Genomic DNA, 24,045 nt, shown 5'->3' with positions numbered 1-24,045 from the left:
GCTGGGGAGCGCCGCGATTCTCGTCTGGGACTCACCGAGGGGAGAGGCTTCGACTCTCCACTCCGTCCGTTTAAGACAACAATGTGTGAAGTTTGAACAGAATTCAAGTGCCACAGCTCTTGCATATCACATCATGTGCCTTCTCATGTGTGTAGCCGTGCAGGATTAGCGGGTGTCGGTGATTGCATTCTCGATCAGCTCCGTCCCGGCCATGAGCCAGAGCCACCATCAGCAGATGGAGCTGCAGACATCTCTCGAACGTGGCCTGCACAAACTGAATGAAGGTCCACGACGCGGGTGTTCTAGCAGCGTACATATCGGATCTTGCTCGTTCTGCGATGCCTATCCTCCATGCCTCTGGTCAATGGTTTAGGAATTAGGATTATATTGATGCAGGTGGAATTCTAAAATTCTAGTAAGGCGCTCGAGGTCCATCGATGCCGTGCTCTCCGCAACAGCGCTTCCGGTTAAAATCATAATTTTAAATCAACGGCTAAGACGTTCAGCGGTAAGGCTGTCGTTACGACGTTTAGCGGGCTATAGCCGACATTTAGCAGGCTATAGCTGACATTTAGCGAGCTATAGTCGACTTTAACGGCAGCTATAACTGGCTATTTAAAATTTTGGTTAAAATTACTGGCTGCGGGCCGCGGGGAAAACTAGTACGACGGGGTAATCCTGGCGGGCGGCCGTGTTACAACTTACAACTTCTTCGCCATGCACTTAAAACATTTATTCACTAAGCTGTATCACTAAGTTTTAAAGTTTTCAGAGAGAGAGAGAGAGTAGCGAAGAAGAAAAAATAGCCAAAAAAAGAGTTGCGGGACTATTCGAAGATCGAGCGTGTTACACTTACACTCCTGGCGCGTGCGATGTCAGAGCCCCGGTTTATTTGTCTTGGCTTAGGTTGATGTAGCTCACACACAAAAATAAGAAGAAAATACAGGTACTCAGTTTCGCTCGAAAAATGCAGTACACATGACAATGGTGCACACAATTGCAAAATGAGAGTTCATAAATACGTGACAAATTGAACATGGCAGGTTTTTTTTTAAAGAGAGAGCTTTATTAACTAGACTGTTTCTGGATACAATCAGCGGCAATTAGATCAGTGACACACAGGAGCCTGACCTAACCACACCGTGGAATGAGTGTTTCGCCTAGCTCATGCAGCTAATTCGTTTGCTACCTTGTTACAATTAGAGATGGCAACGGGTAAAATCCGCGCGGATATTAACTTTCTAAACCCGTACCCGCGTGCTAAAATCCGTACCCACACCCGCGCCCGCAACCCGCCACGGTGAAAGCATCTAGGCCCCTAATTCGAGTTTTGATAATTAATGACAATGGCTTGTGGATTAACAATTTCTTTTGAGATAATGAGTATAGGTTGATCCACGGATGATGAGAGTTAATAGTGAACGTGTGGATTTTTGGAGACGATGATCAAAGCTTGGGCTCAAGACAAAGGTATAAAATAGGGTCTTTTGAATTTTACCGGTCACAAGTCGTTTAGTGGATGAAAAGTGACCGGACTCGTTGGATAGATAGCCGTACTATCAAGAGGGGTCATGTACTCGTGCTTGACGGGTCTTTAGTGCCATTCTGCTCAAAATGTCTAGGTGCATGCATGAGGGCTAACAACGCTTTGTCGGATTTTTGAAAAAGAACAAGTTAGAGAGCTGACTGCTCAAGTGCGGACGGTCCGCTCCATGCGGGCGGACGGTCCGCTACCGTTACAGAAGGTCTGGTGGAATTCACATGTGACTGGCGGACGGTCCGGCCCACGTGGGCGGACGGTCCGCCACTCTAACTCTTTTTGTTCCAGAAAGGGTGTTCTCTGGACAGGCTTGTGTTCTACTCTGCGGACGGTCCGCCGCTGAGGCGCGGACAGTCCGCAGGCCTTTCGATAATTTGATCCAGAAACATTGTTGTCTCTGCTTATTTTTCTAGGATGAACTGCGGTCTCTGGAGTTGTGGAACTCTTAACTGTGGACGGTCCGCCGATTATGCGCGGACTGTCCGCCAGAGCTGTAACGGCTAGTTCTGACACGCATTTAATGCACTCTGTCTCTCTGGCTTATAACGGCGGATGGTCCGATTTTTGAAATCGGACGGTCCGCGATCTCGCAGAAAAGAGTGTAACGGCTAGTTTTTGATGGGATGTCTATATATACCCAATGCCCGGCCATTGGGTCACTCTCTTGGCCATTTGGACTGCATTCTTGACACTATAGAGCTAAGACATCCCTCTCTCTCACACACTTGCTAAGGATTTGCATTTTTGAGAGTGAGAGTGCTTCCTAGTGCATTGCATCAAGAGTTTGAGCTTTGTGGCACTAGGGAATCTTCAAGCAAGGGTCATTGGCTTGTTACTCTTGGGAGTTGCCGCTCCCTAGACGGCTTGGAGAAGGTGATTTCGTGGAGCTTCTTGAAGGAGATTGTTGAGAAGCCCCGATTTCGGTTGTGTGAGGTTTTGTGATCACCTTACCGAAGTGGTGAAGAGCAACTCTAGTGGAATCGAGGTGTGGAGCGGTTCCTTGGTTCAAGCCGGCTCAAGATCAAGAGGTTCTTAATAGAGGAGCGGTTGATTCTTGGAATCCACCTCAACATGAATTAGGGGTGACCGGCAAGTCATCGACACCACGGAATAAATTTGTGTGTCAAGCTTGGTTATCTCTCTTGCTTACTTTAATTGTTGTTTTATTTTGAGCAATTTACTTTACTAGAGCTTGAATTGTATCTTGTCACCCTAGGTTGCAAACCTTTCTAGAGGTAGTAATAGCATGACATAGGGCTTTCTTTTGTTACTAATTAAATTTCTCTAGTGTTGTTGGTTTTAGTTTTAAACCGCCTATTCACCCCCCTCTAGTCGGTGTTCTTGATCCTACAAGTGGTACCAGAGCTAAGTACTCCATTAATTGCGGATTTAACCATCTTGGAGTAAAACAATGACTAGTGATAATGGAATTCATGTTGGGAAGCCACCGTTTTTTGATGAGAACAATTTTGTTATTGGAAGACTAGGATGTCGGCTCATATCAAAGCCATGAGTAGAAAGCTATGGAGAGTAGTAAATGATGGATATGTCATTTTGGACTCAAAGAATTTGACACCTCTAGAAGAAGAAAATGAGATACTAAATGATCAAGGGGTCAATGTGCTCTTTAGTGCCCTTGGTGTGACTGAATTTAATAGAGTCAAGAGCCTTACAAATGCTCATGACATATGGGAGAAGCTCATGGAAATTCATGAGGGCACATCAAGTGTGAAGGAGGCCAAGTTATATTTGCTTAAGGGCAATTTTAGTGAATTTACCATGAAGAAGGATGAGAGTATAGCCGAGATGTTCAACCGGCTAAATGACATTGTGAATGACCTCAAGGGATTTGGATTTGAGGTATCGGATGCGGATTTCAACCACAAGTTTCTTAGATGTCTTCCGGAAAGATATGACACAATTGTGACCTTACTTGTAAGGTCAAATGTGAAGACCGCAACTCCCACACAAATATTAGGAGAAGTTCTCACCCATGACATGTTCAAGAAATCTCAAGATCAAGCTCATGGGGGAGATATTGATATGAAAAAGAAAAGTGTGGCATTCAAAGCTCAAGATAGCAAAAGGAAGAAGAAAGTGGGTGCTAAGAAGAAGAATCGGATGAAGAGATGGCTCTCTTTATCAAGAGATTCAATAGAATGATGAACAAGAAGAACTTTGGTAAGAAAGGTCAATCATCAAGAAAAAATCCTTTTGTGGACAAGACTTGCTTCCAATGTGGTGAAATGGGTCATATTAGTGTCAATTGTCCAAACAAGAAGGATGACAAGAACAAGAAGGATAAGAAAAATGATGAAAAGAAAAGGAAGAAGTTCATCAAGAAGAAGAAAAATGGTCAAGCTTATTTTGTTGAATGGGATTCCGATGCAAGCTCCGATGATGATGATGATGATGATGACGACGACGACAAGCCATCCAAGAGAGTTGCCGGGATTGCCATCAAGGAGGCTCCATCACTCTTCTCCACACCACATTATCCTATAGCAAAGGGTGGTGCAAAGGTACAACAAGATAGTGAACTTGATGAACTTTCATATGATGATCTTGTTGAAATGCTCAATGATGCCGATGAATTCATGACTAAAGAAAAGGCCAAGTTGAAGGACTTGAAGTTGAAGTTTACTTCACTTCAAGATTCCTATGAGGAGCTAAAAACTTCTCATGAGAATCTAAAGGAAACTCATAAGAAGCTTGAGGAAGCTCACAATGCCCTACTTAATCATAAAAGAAAAGTAACATTGAGCATTGGTGTTAGTTGTGATTTAATTGATGATAAACCTTGTGGCTCTAGCTCTACTAGTTCTTTTTGCACTAAAATTGATAACTCATCTTGCAATGAATCTCTCATTATAGAAAATTATTTGTTAAAGAAAGAGGTTACTTGCTTGACTAATGATTTGAGAAAGTGCTATGATAGTAGAGCCATGTTTAATCATTGTTGGGCAAGCTAAAAGTTCACTTTGAACAAGTAAGGATTTGGATACATTCCTAAGAAAGGGAAGAAGGCTTTTGTGCAAACCAAAACTACTTTTGTGAAGAGTAGTGGTAAGTCATATTGTGAAAAATGCAAGAAGGTTGGTCATGTTGAGAAGAATTGCACCAACTTGAAAGTCATATCCTTTGATTCAAGTTACATTCTTATGAAAAAATCAAATGGCAATGTTAGCGCAAAATTTGTTGGAATACCTATAGATGGTGCTAAAAAGAATGCCATTTGGGTGCCAAAAGTCTTGGTCGCTAACATTCAAGGACCCAAGAAAGTTTGGGTACCTAAAAGAGTTACTTTTTTGTTGTAGGTGAACTACAAGTCCGGAGGAAGATATTGGGTGCTTGATAGTGGATGCACTCAACACATGACCGGAGATCCAATGATGTTTTTCTCTCTAGATGAGAATGTGGTTGGCTATAGTGATATCATCTTTGGTGACAATAGTCGGGGCAAAGTCAAAGGAGTTGGTACAATTTTAATCTCAAGTGATCATTCTCTTTCAAAAGTATTGTTGGTTGATTCTCTCAAGTTTAATCTCTTAGCGGTCACTCAACTTTGTGATTTTGGATATAAGTGTAGTTTCACTAAAGATGATGTTGTAGTGACTAGCTTGGATGGAAAAAATCACATTTTTACGGGATTTAGATATGAGAATGTATATCTTGTGGATTTTGCTACTAAAGAGGCAAACTTGTCTACATGTTTGTTTACTCAATCATCTTTGGGTTGATTATGGCATAGAAGACTTGGTTATGTTGGCATGAAACAACTCAACCGACTCATAAAGCATGATTTAGTAGTTGACTTGAAGAATGTGAAGTTTGAAAAAGATAAGTTATGTAGTGCATGTCAAGCCGGAAAACAAGTTGTAAATGCTCATCCCACTAAGAGTGTCATGTCAACCGAGAGACCATTGGAATTATTGCATATTGATTTATTTGGTCCTACAACATATAGAAGTATTGGTGGAAATTGCTATTGTCTTGTGGTAGTGGATGATTACTCAAGGTATACTTGGGTTTTCTTTCTTCATGACAAAGCCGATACTTATGACATATTCAAGAAATTCTTGACAAGGGCCGAAAATGAATTTGAACTTAAGGTGAATTAAGTGAGGAGTGACAACGGAAGTGAATTTAAAAACACAAGAGTTGAAGAATGGTGTGATGAGAAAGGAATTAAGCATGAATTTTCAACCAAGTACACTCCGGAACAAAATGGTCTTGTTGAGCGGAAAAATAGAACCTTGATTGATATGGCAAGATCAATGCTTTCCGAGTACAACGTTTCCGATAGTTTTTGGGCCGAAGCAATTAACACGGCTCGCCATGCGTCTAATAGATTATATTGCCATAGATTTCATAACAAGACCCCATATGAGTTGCTCATTGGAAGGAAACCAAATATATCATACTTTAGAGTGTTTGGTTGCAAATGATATATTCTCAAGAAGGGAACTCGGTTATCTAAGTTTCAAAGCAAATGTGATGAGGGTTTTCGTCTCGGATATTCATCTTGTAGCAAGGCTTATCGGGTCTATAACAAAACACATGGCATTGTTGAAGAAGCATATGATGTTGAGTTTGATGAAACAAATGGGTCTCATAATGAACAAGAAAATCTTGATGATGTGAGAAGTGATGGTTTAAGAAATGCAATGAAAAATATGTCAATTGGTGATGTTAGACCAAGAGAAGAAGATGAAGGTGATGATGATCATTCTATCTCTATTAGAGTTAATCCTTCAACTTCTATCTCAAATGATCAAGCACAACAAATTGTACAAGATTCTAGTAATGATGATTCTCAAGTGCAAGATCGAGTTGGTTCATCAAGTGCACCTTCTCCATCAACTCAAGAACCCATTTTTCCTCAAAGAACTCATCATATTCTTGCAAAGGATCACCCTGTGGATCAAATTATGGGTGATATTAGTAAGGGTGTCCAAACTCGATCTCGCATTGCTTCATTTTGTGAACATTATTCCTTTGTATCTTTTCTTGAACCTAACCGTGTAGATGATGCATTGAGAGATCCGGATTGGGTGAATGCTATGCATGAAGAATTAAATAATTTCACCCGGAATCAAGTTTGGGATCTAGTTGAGAGGCCTAGAAATTATAATGTCATTGGCACTAAATGGGTTTTTAGAAACAAGCAAAATGAAGATGGATTGGTTGTGAGAAACAAGGCAAGATTGGTGGCTCAAGGCTTCACTCAAGTCGAAGATTTGGATTTCGGTGAAACGTTTGCCCCCGTTGCTAGACTAGAAGCTATCAGAATGTTATTAGCTTATGCGTGCTCTCACAACATAAAATTTTTTCAAATGGATGTGAAAAGTGCTTTATTGAATGGCAAGATTAGTGAACTTGTTTTTGTTGAGCAACCTCCCGATTTTGAAGATCCCAAGAAGCTAAATCATGTATACAAGCTCTCTAAAGCTCTTTATGGTTTGAAGCAAGCTCCACGAGCTTGGTATGAAAGATTGAGGGACTTTCTTATTTCCAAGAGATTCAAAATTGGTAAGGTTGACACTACCTTGTTCACTAAAACAATTGGTAAGGATTTGTTTGTTTGTCAAATTTATGTTGATGATATTATCTTTGGTTCAACTAACCCAAGCTTTTGTGAGGAATTTGGTGAAATGATGTCTAGGGAATTTGAGATGTCCATGATCGGTGAATTGAGTTTCTTTCTTGGACTTCAAATCAAGCAACTCAAGAAAGGCACCTTTGTGTGTCAATCAAAATATGTGAAGGATATCTTGAAGAAATTTGGTATGGAAGATGCAAAACCAATCAAGACTCCTATGGCCACCAATAGGCATCTCGACCTAGATGAGGAAGGTAACCCGGTTGATCAAAAGCTTTACCGTTCTATGATTGGTAGTTTGCTTTATTTGACCGCATCTAGGTCTGATATCATGTTTAGTGTTTGCATGTGTGCACGATTTCAAGCCGCACCTAGAGAATGTCATTTGACCGCCGTCAAAAGGATTTTGAGATATTTGAAATATACTCCTAATATTGGTTTATGGTATCCCAAGAGTGCTCATTTTGATTTGGTTGGATTCTCGGATTCGGATTATGCGGGATGCAAGGTTGATAGGAAGAGCCCTTCCGGTGGTTGTCAATTTCTTGGTAGGTCTCTTGTTTCTTGGTCTTCAAAGAAACAAAATTCCGTGGCTCTTTCAACCGCCGAAGCGGAATACATTTCGACCGGAAGTTGTTGTGCACAATTGTTATGGATGAAACAAACTCTTCTTGACTATGGTGTAAAATTTGATGAAATTCTCTTGTTGTGTGATAATGAAAGTGCCGTGAAGATTGCTACTAATCTGGTTCAACATTCAAGAACTAAGCACATTGATATCCGCCATCATTTTCTTAGGGATCATGTGAACAAGGGTGATATCAAGATTGAAGGTATTGGCACGGATAATCAATTAGCCGATATATTCACTAAGCCTTTGGATGAATCTCGGTTTTGCAAGTTAAGAAATGAGTTAAACATCATTGACTTCTCAAATGTGGCTTGAAAACTAGCACATGTGACATATGGTTCTTCCATATTTTCTTTGTTTCTTTTTTCTGAATTTTTGAGGGATTTTTGAGCCGTTTATGAGTTTTCATGATTTCACTCGATTTATTTTTGAATTCTTGTTATAACTTGCTCATATGAGATTTTGGAAAGTTTTCATGCAAGATTTGAGATTTTTAGATTTTTATATGAGCAATGATCCCATATTGAAGTTGGAATTGTGAAAGTTGGCAAAATTCTGAACAGAATGAAAATTGGAACAGCGGACGGTCCGCAGGTAAGAGGCGGACTGTCCGCCGATCATGAGGATTGTTCACCAGAGGCACTGCAGAGTTATTTCGGGCCGCAGAATTGCGAAGCGGACGGTCCGCGCGTAAGAGGCGGACGGTCCGCCGTTCATGAGGATTGTTCACCAGAGGCACTGAAGAATTGATCTCAGCAGCAAATTGCAAAGCGGACGGTCCGCGGGTAAGAGGCGGACGGTCCGCCGTTCATAAGAATTGATCACCAGAGGCTCTGCAGAATTGATCTCCGCAGTGAAATTACAAAGCAGACGGTCCGCCGGGATGTCGCGGACGGTCCGCCACTGGACAGATAGATGGGGCCGGCCTGACTTGGCTTATATTTGGATGTCACTTTCTCTCCTCCCACCAAACCGAGCACTTCTCTCCAAAAGCACCCTCTCTTTCTCTCTCAAGCACGTGGGGAAGACTTCAAGGTCAAGGCTTTTTGGCGTGATTCGCGGACAGTCTGAGCACATCCCCGTACTCTTATCAAGATTCTTCATCATGTCCTCTCGGTATTTCGATGAATCTCTAACTCTTGTTCTTGTATTTCTTTATTGGAAAGAGTTAGGGTTAGTTGCTCCGATCTACTTTTGGGCCATGGATTCTTGTAAATACTTGGGGCATCTTGTTCCTAGTGATGAGGAGATGGTGTAGTTAAAATTTGGTTGGTGGATTTGAATCAAAATTCAAATTGTGGATGGATCAAATTTTGGGGCGACTGTTGTGTTCCTGCGCTGAACAGATGAGTCGCGGACGGTCCGCGTTCAGTGGGCGGACGGTCCGCATTCTGTAGGCGGATGGTCCGCAAGTGTCAAGATTTTTTCAGCAAGATTCTGAATTGACTTATATGATTATGGATTGGTTCTCTTACTTTTGTAATTATTCTTATGGTCAATTCTTGATCTCAGGCCACCCCGGCAAATTCGCAAAGCATTCACATCTAAAATCAAGAAAGCTGGGACATCAAAGAGGCAAAGAGACGGTGATAATTCCGATGACTCGGACTATGATCCTAATCCTAGTGAGATGGCTGCAGCATCCTCAGTGGGTGGTGTTGGTGATGAATCTTCAGAGGAGGAATTTGAGGAGTTTGAAGATGATGTCACTATTCTGATGGGGCTAAATCTTTCTAGCCGACAGTGGACTGCTGAGAGCTATGCCAATGCTAGAGCAGTGAATCAGTTCGACATGCCTTGCGACACCAACATCCTCTTCTTCAAAACTAAGGTACAACAAGATGCTTACTTTGGTCATCTAGTTAAGAAGACTGTGTTCAAACATCAGACCATTGACCTAGGCTATATGAGATCACATTAAGTCATGTCTGATCTAGTGGATAGATTTGAGGAAATTGGGTTAGCAAATTTTCTGCAACATAGATGTGATTGGAATGAAACAGTCATACGTCAGTTCTATGCTACCTTAGAGATTGATATAGTAGAGGCAACATTTAAGTGGTCAACTGGGAAGAGAACCTATTTTGCTACATTTGCTCAGTTTGCTGCAGCTAACCAGTTAGACTATAATTTCATCACTAGTGAGCAAAGCATGAATGTTGTCCTAGAAAATCCTTTAGATGAGAATGACTACCCCATGTACTATGAGCCTGCACATCTTGGTATTGCCAGAAGCTTTGGGGGAACTCAGGGCCTGAGGCATCATCCTGCAGTGATCAATAAAATTGCAAGAGTCACATTCATGCCTAAGAGTGGAAACAAGGATAAAGTTAGAGGGCTCTATTGGAATGTGATTTCTCATATCATGAATGGGAATAGAATTGATGTCATTGCTCTCATTATGGATCAGCTTGCAGATTTAAGGCTTAATATGGAGATGAACTTATACTTTGCTCCATACATCATGTCCATCATCAAGGCAAAGACATCTTTTAGAGGCATTTGTGAGTGCAAGCACACTCCCTTTAGGCCATTCAAGAATGACCATGCTTTTCTTATGAGGCCGTTGACTCCTTTCCCTGGAGATGCTGAAGCACAGGGGCATGATGGTGCTGACGATAGTGATGATGATGCTCACATAGGAGCAGCTGCAGCTCAGCATGCCATGCCACCACCAAACCCTCCAGTACAGTAGCAGTGGGCTCCTCCAGCTGGCTACTTTGATCCTCACTTTGCATCCATGCAGGAGAGTCTATCCTCTCAGATTGCCGGGTTGACTAGTCAGATGCAGAGTCAGATGGACCTTAACTTTCAGAACATGCAGCAGCAGATGTTCCAGCCCATGATGGCTCAGATGCAGAGGGTTCAGGAGAGTTTACACTCCGATATTGCAACTCTTGACTCCCGCTTTGAGGATTTGCCTTCTTCTGAGCAGTTTGAGCAGCTCGAGCATAGGCAGCAGCATCTAGAGCAGCGCTTTGATACCTTCAGCACAGCCTTCACCGGGTTTTCTGACCACTTCTACTCAGTGTTCTCGGCTCCAGTGCCGCCTCCAGAGTTCTACCCGCACCAGCCGTTCTACCCACCACCCCCTCCTCCACCGCCGATGGATTGATCTTTCTGGCAATTGATGCCAAAGGGGGAGAAGGAGCTTTGGAGTGCTTTGTTCTAGGGGGAGCTCATGGATTTCTCATGGAACTCATTCGCTTTCGGCTTCCGCTTATCACTCATATTTTATTTGTGTTGAACTTTATTGCATGGACTTATGCTTTATATCTTGCGTGGATTTGGTTTGTAGTATGTGATGAACTATGTTGATTTGTGCTACTCCTATTTACTTATGTTCATCTTGTGGTTGTGAGGCTATGCTAATCAAGCTAAAATTCATATCATATATATCTTGTATCTCGTATGCCTCGATTTCCACTTGTAGGGGAAACTCCGTCAAAACGTTCATATTATATATATATGTGTGTGTGCTCTTGGTATTCATTCAAATCTATATGCACATACCAAGGGGGAGTTCTCTCTACTCATCGAACTTGGTGAATTTATTCATACAATATTCTAAAATTTTCAAGAAAAATGAGTAAGTTCTTCCAAAGTTAAATTCCAAGTCCACTTTATGCCTAGTGTATAAAGTTGACTTGAAGACTTTTATCACTCCAAAATTTAGTGTTGTCATCAATTACCAAAAGGGGGAGATTGAAAGCATCGAGGCCCCTAATTCGAGTTTTGGTAATTAATGACAACGGCTTGTGGATTAACAATTTCTTTTGAGATAATGAGTATAGGTTGATCCACGGATGAATGAGAGTTAATAGTGAATGTGTGGATTTTTGGAGACGATGATCAAAGCTTGGGCTCAAGGCAAAGGTATAAAATAGGGTCTTTTGAATTTTACCGGTCACAAGGCGTTTAGTAGATGAAAAGTGACCGGACTCGTTGGATAGATAGCCGTACTATCAAGAGGGGTCATGTACTCGTGCTTGACGGGTCTTTAGTGCCATTCTGCTCAAAATGTCTAGGTGCATGCATGAGGGCTAACAACGCTTTGTCGGATTTTTGAAAAAGAACAAGTTAGAGAGCTGACTGCTCAAGCGCGGATGGTCCGCTCCATGCGGGCGGACGGTCCGCTACCGTTACAGAAGGTCTGGTGGAATTCACATGTGACTGGCGGACGGTCCGGCCCACGTGGGCGGACGGTTCGCCACTCTAACTCTTTTTGTTCCAGAAAGGGTGTTCTCTGGACAGGCTTGTGTTCTGCTATGCGGATGGTCCGCCGCTGAGGCGCGGACAGTCCGCAGGTCTTTCGATAATTTGATCCAGAAACATTGCTGTCTCTGCTTGTTTTTCTAGGATGAACTGCGGACGGTCCGCTCTTTCGGAGCGGACGGTCCGCTGGCTAATTTCAGTGTTGTTCTCTGGAGTTGTGGAACTCTTAACTGCGGACGGTCCGCCGATTATGCGCGGACTGTCCGCCAGGGCTATAACGGCTAGTTCTGACACGCATTTAATGCACTCTGTCTCTCTGGCTTATAACGGCGGACGGTCCGGTTTTTGAAATCGGACGATCCGCGATCTCGCAGAAAAGAGTGTAACGGCTAGTTTTTGATGGGATGTCTATATATACCCAATGCCCGGCCATTGGGTCACTCTCTTGGCCATTTGGACTGCATTCTTGACACTATAGAGCTAAGACATCCCTCTCTCTCACACACTTGCTAAGGATTTGCATTTTTGAGAGTGAGAGTGCTTCCTAGTGCATTGTATCAAGAGTTTGAGCTTTGTGGCACTAGGGAATCTTCAAGCAAGGGTCATTGGCTTGTTACTCTTGGGAGTTGCCGCTCCCTAGATGGCTTGGAGAAGGTGATTTCGTGGAGCTTCTTGAAGGAGATTGTTGAGAAGCCCCGATTTCGGTTGTATGAGGTTTTGTGCTCACCTTACCGGAGTGGTGAAGAGCAACTCTAGTGGAATCGAGGTGTGGAGCGGTTCCTTGGTTCAAGCCGGCTCAAGATGGTTCAAGCCGGCTCAAGATCAAGAGGTTCTTGATAGAGGAGCGGTTGATTCTTGGAATCCACCTCAACGTGGATTTGGGGTGACCGGCAAGTCATCGACACCACGGATAAATTTGTGTGTCAAGCTTGGTTATCTCTCTTGCTCACTTTAATTGTTGTTTTATTTTGAGCAATTTACTCTACTAGAGCTTGAATTGTATCTTGTCACCCTAGGTTGCAAACCTTTCTAGAGGTAGTAGTAGCATGACATAGGGCTTTCTTTTGTTACTAATTAAATTTCTCTAGTGTTGTTGGTTTTAGTTTTAAACCGCCTATTCACCCCCCCTCTAGTCGGTGTTCTTGATCCTACACACGGGCACGAAACGACGCCCGTAACCGCTATCCGCTTACCCGCGGGCACGCCCGTGTACCAGCAAGCTAGCTCAGGCGGGACGCGGCGGAGCTTGCGTGGGCGGCGGCGGCGGGGGGGGGGGGGTGGCAGGGTGGTTCCCGCGCGGGGGCGGAGCTGGGGCAGGGCCGGATCTGCCGCCGGAGGGGGGGCTCCCCTGCGGCGGAGCTTGCGCAGGCGGCGGCGGCGGGGGCCTCCGCTGGGGGCCGGCGCGGCGGGGGGGAGGGGGGTGGGGGGCGGAGCGTGGGGCCGGATCCCGCGGGGCGGAGGGGAAGGGGGCTCCGGCGGCGGGGGGCGCTCCGGTGGGGGGGGACGGAGTCGGGGGCCGGGGCGGGGGGGTGGGGGGCGGAGCGCGGGGCTGGATCTCGCGGGGCGGAGGGGAAGGGTGCTCCGGCGGCAGGGGCCTCCGCTGGGGGCCGGCGCGGCTGGGGGGGGGAGGGCTCCGGCAGCCGGGGCGGGAGGGGGGCGGGGGCGCTCCGGCGGCGGGGGACGGAGCCGGGGGCCGGGGCGGCGGGGGGGGGGGTGGGGGCGGAGTGCGGGGCCGGATCCCGCGGGGCGGAGGGGAAGGGGGCTCCGGCGGCGGGGGACGGAGCGGGGGTCTCCGGCAGAGAGCTTGGGCCGGATCCCGCGGGGGTGGGGGGGCGCGGAGGGGGAGGAGGCGGCGGCTGCATCTGGGTCCGGGAGTGGGAGCAACAGGGGAACCGGAAAACCCTAAAAATCGTATATATAAGGGTTATTCGGGCCCACATGTCAGCGGGTCTGGCGGGTTTGCGGATTCGGGTATCAATTTTTCAAACCCGTTAGAAAATATCCGTTGGGTTTAGAGTTGTACCCGCGTCCATACCCGCGGGCACAGACTCAGACCCGTATCCATGCCCACCGGATTTGGTATCCGCGGGTACGTGGATATTTCGTACCCGTTGCCAACCCTAGTTACAATCCCTCTTTACCTTGACTATCTTCAACTCCACCAAGAGTTGTGATAGTCCCTTGCCCTCGTCTATAATGAAGCCGTTCTTTGATCTGTCCAAGCTCTTGCTCGAGAACACCTGCACTATTCTGGCACAGTCTGATTCCAGATAATCGGATCCTAGCACCACTGGGATGCTAGTCGGATGCCATCCACACACGCCAACGCTTCAGCTTCCACTGCACTTGCACAATTGAAAAGAGCTTGCCAGGCCGTCAGCTTTATCCTTCCTGCGTTGTCCCTGGGCACTACACTCGTGCCCGCACAACCTGTCTCAGGAACAGAAGAGGCATCAACGTTTATTTTCACCCATCCGTCAGGAGGTTTTACCATGTTCCTCGAACGCGATCTCCCGTCTGCTTGCTTCCTGTAGGTCCTGGCTTGCATGGTTGTTTTCCTTTTCCTCCATTCTCACCAACATGATGGCGGCATTCCTCCATACTTGATTTAAAACTGAGCAGAGCATGTATAGACTCCGTGAGGCCAGATGGCCTAGAGTCATGTGTGATAAAATTATGTACAGTCCACGATCTCGAGAACAACAGAAGTGTATTTACCTTCTGCATGCTCTGCCGTGCAACCATCTAGCAAAATCAACAGCCACTCTGGGCCAGTGTATGCAAACCGATCCTCATCCAGCAGATTCCAATGCACACACATCGCCTGACGAAGGTCCACTGCACAACGGCAAGATACCACAGCGTGATAACTCGTTTCAGGGTCCATACCGCAAAGGTCACAAGTGCCCTCCATTTCCAGCCTACGTTTCAGCTTATTATGCTTAGTGGGCAGGATATCTTTGCACAACTTCCATACAAATATTTTGACTTTGGGTGGGATGTCGGCACCCCATATATTTGCCCACAGCTTCCTCTCGCCATCTGGTGAGGAACTCGATGACTGCATCTTTGCTCTTTGCTTCAACTTCAAGGTCAGGTTGTAGGCACTCCTCACCGTGAATATCCCTAACTTCTCGGAATGCCACGCGAGGACATCTTCCACACCCTGGTAAGGGAGCTTAATTTTGGTGATGGCCTCCACATCAGCAGGGTTGAAAATGGCAAGCAGCTTGTTATAATCCTAATCCCCTCCGTTTGCATCCAGGAGCTCCGAAACCCACTTGATTCTGTGCCGACATTTTGGTGTGGAGACCCTTAGGGATGCTTCCCTAGGAATCCACAGATCCCTCCATATCTTCACTTTAGAGCCATCACCAGTGCGCCAGATCACACCCTTCTTCAACAACTCAAGGCCATGCAGAATCGATTGCCAAGTGCTCGAGGGATTCGAGCAGAAGGCCCTGTTCACTAGCAGCCTCTAGGGAAATACCTTGCTCTCAGAAGGTGGATACATAGACTATCCGAATTATCAATGATACGCCATGCTTGCCTGGCAACGAGTTCCTGGTTGAACAAGCGAAGATCCTTGAAGCCGAGCCCACCGTGGCACTTCTTTTGTACCAACGACTCCCAAGCTGCCCACACCATTTTCCTTTTTCCATTCTCAGTGCCCCACCAAAACTCTATGATGATACTAGTCATGCTGTCACACAGAGCTAGTGGGAGTTGGAAGACACTATATAAGTTGGCAATGCTTGCGCTACTGATTTTATAAGCACCTCCTTTGCTCCGGAAGACATATTCTTTTCTGTGTAATCCTTCAACCTTTCCTAGCCTCTCCTTCAAGGATTGAAAACGGTCCTTTTTCATTCGACCTGATGGAGTTGGCAGCCCTAAATATTTCGGTTCAAAAGATGCCAGCTCAACACCTAAGACTTGTTTGACTTGCATCTGGATATCAGCCGATCCATTTTTGTTGAACAGCATGGAGCATTTAACCGGTTTATAAACTGTCCAATGCAGCTGGCATATGTGTCCACAATCTCCTTTACAACCATGGCCTGAGCAGGATTGGCTTTGAAAAATAATAGTGTATCATCGGCAAACAGCAGGTGAGAGATACCAGGGGCACCTCTGCATATATGCAATTCCTTTAGAGCATCATCCTGTACTTTTCTGTGAATTAACTGAGACAAACCGTCAGCCACAAATAAAAATAGATAGGGCGATAAAGGATCACCTTGGCGAAGACCTCGTGACGGGGAGAAAGGCGGCGTTGCCACACCATTGAAGCGAACCGAATAGCGCACCGACGTCACGCATGTCATGACTCGGTGCACCCAATCTCTATGAAAGCCAAGCTTCAACAAAACCTTGCTCAAGAACTCTCAGTCAACTCGATCATAAGCCTTAGATAGATCCAATTTATACGCACAATAATTCCCGCGATCACCTGTACTAGAGTTAATGGCATGAATACATTCAAAAGCAATAAGGGCATTATCTGTGATCATCCTCCCTGGTATAAACGCGCTCTGATTGGGTGAGATGACGTCCTCCAGCAGGGGCCTAAGCCGATTTACCAAGCACTTGGATATAACCTTGTAGATGACATTGCACAGGCTAATCGGTCTGAAATTCTTCAACGATTCAGGAAACTGTATCTTAGGGATGAGAACAATACTCTATTATTGATACCCTCCGGCAAAATAGCTATTTCAAAAAACTTTTGCACAGCAATAATAATATCCGATTTCATTAGACCCCAATTTCTTTGAAAGATCCGTGCCGGGAAACCATCTGGGCCCGGCGCTTTCAAAGGACCTATCTGAAAAAGAGCATTGCCAATTTCCTCTTCGGTATACAGCGTGCACAGGTCCTCATTTATTTCCGAAGAAATTTTGGGAACAAACCGATCAACTAGTTCATCCGGATTCAAGGAGGGATCTTTAGTAAATAAACTAGAGAAGTACTGTGTTGCCATACCTTGCATTTCATTTTGGTTGGCACACCAGCTGCCGTCTTCTCGTTTCATCTTAAGGATTCTGTTCTTCATGGCTCGCCATCTTGCCTTGCGGTGGAAATATCTAGTATTTCTGTTGCCTTCTTTTAGCCAATTAATCCTTGAACGTTGCAGCCACATCATCTCTTCTCTATACAGCAGCTCATCGAGATTCATTTTCACCTGCAGAATTTCAGCTCTGTCACCTACAACATCATCACCTTCCAGCTGGTCGAGTAGAGACCTGAGGCATTCGATCTCCCGCACGTCCAAAATTCTCCCTGCTCCATGCCTCCAGGGAGAGCGCCATCTCCTTCAGATTATCTGCCAGGACACCCAGGTCACTACCCTGGTTCCCACACAGCCAAGCTTTTTCTAGTGCTGCTCCGAAACTTTCTTCTCTTTCCTACATGATTTCATATCGGAAACCAGAACCTCTCCTTGCCTGATCATCTGTACCTGAAAGAGAAAGAAAGAGAGCCTTATGATTTGATTTAGTAGCGCACAAATGCTGGATGTTAGCACCTGGGAACATCAGTGACCAATCTGAATTTGCAACCCCGCGGTCGAGACGAACACGCACATTGCGTCTCCCGGCCTGATTGTTGTTATAGGTCCAAGGCAAGCCAGAGAAGCTAAGGTCACGAAGGTCACAGTGACTAAGGACTTCCCGGAAGTCCATCATCTGGCGATCAACATGAGGTGTTTCGGGAAAAGTGCTCGTGTTGCCACAACACCTCGTTAAAATCCCTCAAAAGCATTCACGGCCCGGACCATTCACCGCACAAAGTGCGAATTAAATCACACATCTTATATCTATTTTATACGCGAGGGTCACCATAAACAAACGTGGCTCTCCAAGGAGCCGACACAGGGTATTCTTTTATTAAGACATCGAAATGAAGTTCTCCTTGGACAGCAGAGATACATCAAAAGACACATCCCAAAACAAAGCTAAGCCACCACTCAAACCAACACTACTGACAGCAAGACAATTACGAAAACCTAACCTCCACTTGAGATTACGAACCCTACTATCACTAACTCTAGGTTCACAAAGAAAAACGATACTAGGGTGATGCAACTTAACAAAGCCGCAAAGTTCCTGAACTGTCCGGGAGTTCCCCACCCCCAGCAGTTCCAAGCTAAACTATGATCGAGGACCATGAGCGTCCACTATCCAGTAGAGGAGACCGATATATGCCGTCAGAAGTCTAGTGCGACAGCGTGAAATTGAAGTTACTGCACGCTGTAAAAATCTGCAACTTGGCGAACCCGAGCTGCTGCTTCTCCAGGTCGAACTGCAGGACGTGGTTCTCCATCTGGAACCCTCCGATCTCCACTGCCGGCGCCCCGCCGTACCCGCCCTTCTCCGGCTTCATCTTGACGAACCCGAAGCACGCCGCCGTGAAGTTTTTGACGTCCACCATCGTGTTGCTGCCGGCGATGAACGTCCAGTTCTTCCCACCCTCGAGCATGAGGTCGATGTCCGGGACAAGCCAGCCGATCCGGGTGGGACCAGGGAGCGTCTTCGAATCGTAGCACAGCTCGAAGGGAGCCACTGCCTTGACTTTCTTGCTGTTCCACTTCGCCGTCAGAGCCTTGTCGAACGCGTCCACCAGCGGGCGGTACACGTCGGGCCGGAGCGCTGTGTACGGCGCCCTCGTGCTGAGGACGACGCCACCGGTGGCGAGCGGGAGTTGCAGCTGCGCCTTGTCGACGGCAATGGCCTTCACGGGGAGGTAGTAGCTGGAGCTGCCTCTCTTGCTGCGCAGCGGGGTGCGCGTCAGCGTCGTGAGATCAACCCCCACCTCCGCGGGCGGTGAGGTGCTCGTCATGAGGAAGAGCGGCCCCCCGCCGAAGATCGCGACGCCGGCGTCGGTCCTCGGGAGGCAGAGCATGAACTTGCTGGCGACGCCCTGCGTGCGCGCGACCTGCGCGGGCAGCGCCACCCTCGAGCTCGCGAGCCCCGCGACGCCGACCGCGCCGGCGGGGAGCTTCGCGAGGTGCGAGGGCGGCGCGCAGGAGACGACGGCCGGGAAGGAGACCGGGTGCAGCGGGTTCTTGCCGTCGGTGGCGTTGGCGGAGAGCGCGGTGCGCGTCAGGTCGCCCGTGGCGGACTTGCCGGCGAAGGGGTTGTAGGGGTGCGCCGTGCACTTGCACCTGAAGCGGTCCTCCTCGTCCGGCTTGCCGTAGCCGGTGTGCGGGCAGTCGGGCGGGTGGTAGCTGTGGGCGTGGGCGCATTCATGGTGGTGGCACTGGAGCGTCGGGTGCGAGCGGTCGCAGGTGGACCAGATGAGCGGGCCGGAGAGGTCGAGGACGAGCGGGCGGCTGTCCTTGAGCGGGGAGGTGTAGAGCAAGGTAGCCGGGTCCTTGGTGATGGCCGTGACCAGGGGCTTGCCGCCCTTGGGTGCCGCTGCCAATGTGCAAGGGGATAAGCAGCACGCCGCGAGGCAGAGCGAGACGGCGAGCAGCAGCGTCGCCGTGACCTTGGATCGCGGCATCTTGGGCGGGCAGGCTGTGCGAGGGCAGGTGTGTCTGTGTGTGATCGAGTGGCGTGCCGTGTGGGATTGCTTAATAAATGCAGTGCGCTGCAGATCAGATCGGTGGTGTTGCTAGGGATCTCGGAATACAGTTGACTTCGCGATTATTTCGGTAGAGCTGCTGCATGTGCTGGGAGCCTGGAACCTGGAATGGACGACGCGATCCATCATCCATTGGCTCTCTGTATATCTGCCCAGGGTGCTACCGTCTTCTGCGCTGCTCTCTGTACGTCTCTCCTCCCATGCTCCACTTTTTCGTCTCCTCCTCATGTGCCGCTTCTGCTGCCGAGCGTCTTCTACTCCCTGCCCACATGGCAGCATGAGAGTGGAGCCTTCGTGCCCAGCATGGTCGTAGGCTATCAGAGTAAGAACAATAGTTTAGCCCGCTGCCGACTACAAGAGTTTGCTATGTCATCTAAAATTAATATTGTAGTCAACAAATATAATAGATTGGCTATTATGTTGGCTAAAAGAATGTTGTGTAATTAATATTAGACCCACTTGCATACTCTCATTCTCTCACCTCAGTCTGAGAATTTGTGCTATAGCCAGTTATGAGCTGGCTACTATCCTACAGTCAGCTCCTTCTCTCTCTTCTCTCTTCTCTCCTCCATCTCAGCATAAATATAATAAAATAAGGCTTATAGCCAGCTGATCAGGACTTATTGTACCTGCTCTCACCGTCGCCTCCGACGAACACGGTGAGGTGTCATTTGAGCTCGCGTAACCACAGCGGCAGTTGGGAGATTTCAGGTGATGAAAAAGCAGAGGGTATTCAGTTCGAGCTTTGTTGCTTTTTTGTCAGGTCGGAGTGCGCCGCGCGTAGTGTAAGCACAGAAACAGCGAGCAGTTTAGATTGTAATGTGAGAGTTGCAAAACTGTGTCCATTGCAAAAGGCGGCCACTGTAAATGTCAGTACTTAACAAGTAGGGTTCCAGAAATTTGTTATAGGTGCGCACATGATCATTCAACCAAGCTATAGTACTTATTAAACAGTCACAGACTTGGCAGGTCACTAACATGCCATGATCAGGGGCGGAGCTGCCCATTAGCATTGGGGTCACAAGACCCCGATAAAATTTGATAAATCCTTTAGTAATCTACTGTGACGCTAACAGAAGACCTCATTGCATAAACATGAAGACCCCGGTGACATTTGCGGCTGGCTTCGCCCCTGGCCATGATCGAGGTCCGAGAAGGAGAAGAATCCACTGCACTCTTACTGAGCCGACACTTGCTTACTAGAAATTCGCATTTTACTGGGTCTTGGTGAAGTTGAAGTTACTGCACGCCGACAAAAACGGCACCTTGGCGAAGCCGAGCTGCTTCTTCTCCAGGTCGAACTGCAGCAGGTGGTTCTCCATTTGGAACCCTCCGACCACCACCGCCGCCGCGCTGGGGTCCCCGGCCTTCACCCCCTTCATCTCGACCAAGGCGAGGCACGCGGTCTGGCTGTTCACGTCCACCATGGAGTTGCTGCCGACGAACGTCCAGCTCTTCCCACCCTCGAGCACCAGGGCGATGTCCGGCACGGCGTACCCGAGCAGCCTGTTCCACAGCATGCTCGACCGGTAGCAGAGCTCGAATGGCGCCACCGCCGGGACCTTGGCGTCGTTCCGCGCCAGGGCCCTGTCGAACGCGTCGACGACAGGGCGGTACACGTCCGCCCGGAGCGCGGTGTACGCCACCCGGGTGCAGAGCACGACGCCGCCGGCGGTGAGCGCGTGCGCGGGGAGCGGCACCTGCGCATGGTTCACGGCGATACCTTGCACCGGGATGTAGTACAAGGGGTTGCCTCTCTTGCTGCGTAGCGGGGCGAACGCCAGCGTCGTCGTGAGGTCCCCGGTCGATGATTCCGGATGGAGGAACAGCGGCGCCCCGCCGAAGATGGCGACGCCCTCGCCGCGCCTCGGGAGGCAGAGCATGAACTTTCTGGCGACGCGCTGCGAGGCCGCGACCTGCGCCGGCAGCGCCAGACCGGACGCCGAGAGCCCCGCGACGCCCGTGACGTCCTTGGGCAGCGACGCCAGGATGTTCCTGGGCGCGCACGCCGCCACGGCCCGGACAGAGACCTGCTGCAGCGGGTTCTTGCCGTCGGTGGTGTTGGCGACGAGCCTGGTGTGGATCAGGTCCGCGGCCGCGCACTGCCCGGTGATGGGGTTGTACGGGTACGCCCTGCACTGCTTCTTGCAGCGCTGACCGGCGATGCGGCAGCTTGGGGCACGGTAGGCGTTGACGAGCTTGCAGACCGGGTCCTTGCACGAGAAGGCCGCCGGCAAGTGGTCCCTTGCGCAGGTGGACCAGAGGAGCGGGCCGGCGAGGTCAATGACGTGGTTGGCGCCGTGCCTGGTGTGGATGGTGTAGAGGGAGGTGGCCGGGTCCTTGGCCACCGGGAAGAGCACGAGGTCGGCGCACGAGGCTGGCCACGCCAGCGCGAGCACCGAGATGGCCAAGACGATGAGGAGCGGCATGGGCCGTGGCATCTTCATGATCGATGCGGAGCTTAACCTGCTTGCTGGTGGGTGCGTGAGTGCGTATGCTGCTATGCTACTCGCGCTTCTTATATAGTGCACGCCTGTCACAGATCTCACTGATCTTCCACACGGGAATGGAGATCCGGCGATCCCCGTCAGGTGTTGAGACTGACGAGAAAAAAAATCGATTTAGCCTGCAAGGCTGCTACCCTGCCGATCTGGCCTCGGGGTCTTGGCGAGGCGTATCAACGAAGGTGCTCGGTCACCGCAAGTATTTCACTGGGTACGAGCCGAGAGTGTGCGTTGACCTTCTCGACCGTCAGGCCCCGCCGCCGGCGAGGTTGCTTCCCATGTACAACTGTCTCGAGATTTTTTTTAGCTTAGGAATGGTTTATACTGTGTGTTACTCTTGATGATCAACTAACCTACGACATTATTTTACCAATAAGTTAAATGACACTCCGGTGGTTTGGACGCTTGAAAAACCTCAAATTCTCCTTCCTCCGATGCAATGTGAGAATGAAATATATATGTTCTTTTGCTCCTCTTTCCTTCCACTTTGGCGGTTTGGCCATGATCTGCGGTGGTTTAGGTTGGGTTTAGAGGCAATTCCCCATAGGGCATTGAAAAAACTTCATAATTCCTTATCTATTGTCACACCCGGTTTTTAAGGATAAAACCGAATGTATAACTATATGTATGCCAGGATCAAGTTTCATACATACAATGACTTCATCGGTGAATAATCAGCAACGATATCACGAAAAGAGAATTAAAAGACTGTAAAGATTATCAGAGTTATACAGTTTATTCTGGAAACGAAGACTCCAAACTTGACAGGCAATCGACCGGAGGTTGCGCAGGCCTAAAACTCAACATCATCTTCAAATGCTTCACATCACTTTCTTCTGAGCAGCAATTATAACAAGCGTGAGTACACTTATGGTTGGTACTCAGCAAGTGTTGGGAAATATATGACATGAAGGCCAAAATCAAGGAAAGGCTGACTGGCTTGCTGCGATAAGCAATTTTAGTTGGTCAAGTTTAATTAGCACCTGATTACTAGGGTATAAGTTCATACAAAAACCCACATTAAAAGAGATAGGAGAGATACAACATAACCATAACCATAAACATGGTCCATGATAACCATAACCATAACCATGGTCCACGATTTAATTCATCTTCAAGTTCAATTATCATGTGAGGGTCCAAGCCGCTCGTAACCGAGAGCACGGCTGATATATCAGTTTTCGCTCTGCAGAGGTTGTACACTTTACCCACAATTCGTGTTTCCCATGTCGCTTGAGGTCGCGAGCCTCTTAAACACTTCCAAGGTGAGTGGTCAGGGATTCACTACGAGACCTTCATAAATATTCCCTAACTTATGATAATCCGCTAAGATTTCAAGTCAAAGCGGTCATAACCCTCCCTAATGAGGAAATACCTTAGCCAAGGACCTGTCAGACCCGAGGCCACGGGACTAAGTACATAACGTAGTTTAAAGAGGTTTAAGAGATTAAGCCCGTCTTATCTCTTATTTATCTCATTTATCTCTTATTTATCCCACTTAAGTAGGAGATAAAGCTAACCGATACAGAAGAAATCTACTCGAGATATGTTCTGGTACGATTCCTTGGCTGGTGTTGGTTAGTATCCTTGTAACCCTGGCCTTCCGGATATATAAGGGGGGACAGGGACCCTCTCAAAATAAGATCTTCAGATCATTTTACACCCAAGTCAATACAAACCACCACACAGGATGTAGGGTATTACGCGCCTCGCGGCCCGAACCTGTCTAAGTTTTGTGTTCTTTGCACCTTCGAGTTCCTGATCTCGGCGTCTCCTCACCTAAACTTACCATCTTGGGTATACCCCTCGGTGGGCAGCCGGTAAAACACCGACAGGACCACATAGCCATGTGCCTCAAAAGGACCGAGCTATACCCCGTCGATGCAACCCCTCTTGCCCTTTCGGTAAGACTATCATAAGCTAAGATTTCTAATTAATTAGTCAAAACCAGGGCCATATAGTATTA

General features: G+C 47.6%; 2 protein-coding genes across 2 annotated transcripts; both read right to left on the bottom strand.

The window, feature by feature from the left end:
• Positions 1 to 17,830: 17,830 nt before the first annotated feature.
• Positions 17,831 to 19,521, bottom strand: LOC112894635 (basic 7S globulin 2-like). The gene has a single exon (XM_025962402.1). The coding sequence runs from the start codon at positions 19,492 to 19,494 to the stop codon at positions 18,205 to 18,207; it is 1,290 nt and encodes a 429-aa protein (XP_025818187.1). The 5' UTR covers positions 19,495 to 19,521; the 3' UTR covers positions 17,831 to 18,204.
• A 944-nt stretch (positions 19,522 to 20,465) lies between these two features.
• On the bottom strand, positions 20,466 to 22,160 carry LOC112894947. The gene has a single exon (XM_025962800.1). It carries the CDS (start codon positions 22,020 to 22,022, stop codon positions 20,790 to 20,792), a length of 1,233 nt encoding a protein of 410 aa, XP_025818585.1. The 5' UTR covers positions 22,023 to 22,160; the 3' UTR covers positions 20,466 to 20,789.
• Between the last annotated feature and the right edge of the window lie 1,885 nt (positions 22,161 to 24,045).

The sequence above is a fragment of the Panicum hallii genome, chromosome 5, assembly GCF_002211085.1.
Source record: "Panicum hallii strain FIL2 chromosome 5, PHallii_v3.1, whole genome shotgun sequence".
NCBI lineage: Eukaryota > Viridiplantae > Streptophyta > Magnoliopsida > Poales > Poaceae > Panicum > Panicum hallii.
Note: the sequence above shows the minus strand (reverse complement) of the source record. Positions and strands in the feature narration are given on the sequence as shown.

What these genes read in the sequence shown, in the direction of transcription:
- LOC112894635 (XM_025962402.1), bottom strand. Translation starts at nt 19,494, where the DNA reads ATGCCGCGATCCAAGGTCACGGCGACGCTGCTGCTCGCCGTCTCGCTC.
- LOC112894947 (XM_025962800.1), bottom strand. Translation starts at nt 22,022, where the DNA reads ATGAAGATGCCACGGCCCATGCCGCTCCTCATCGTCTTGGCCATCTCG.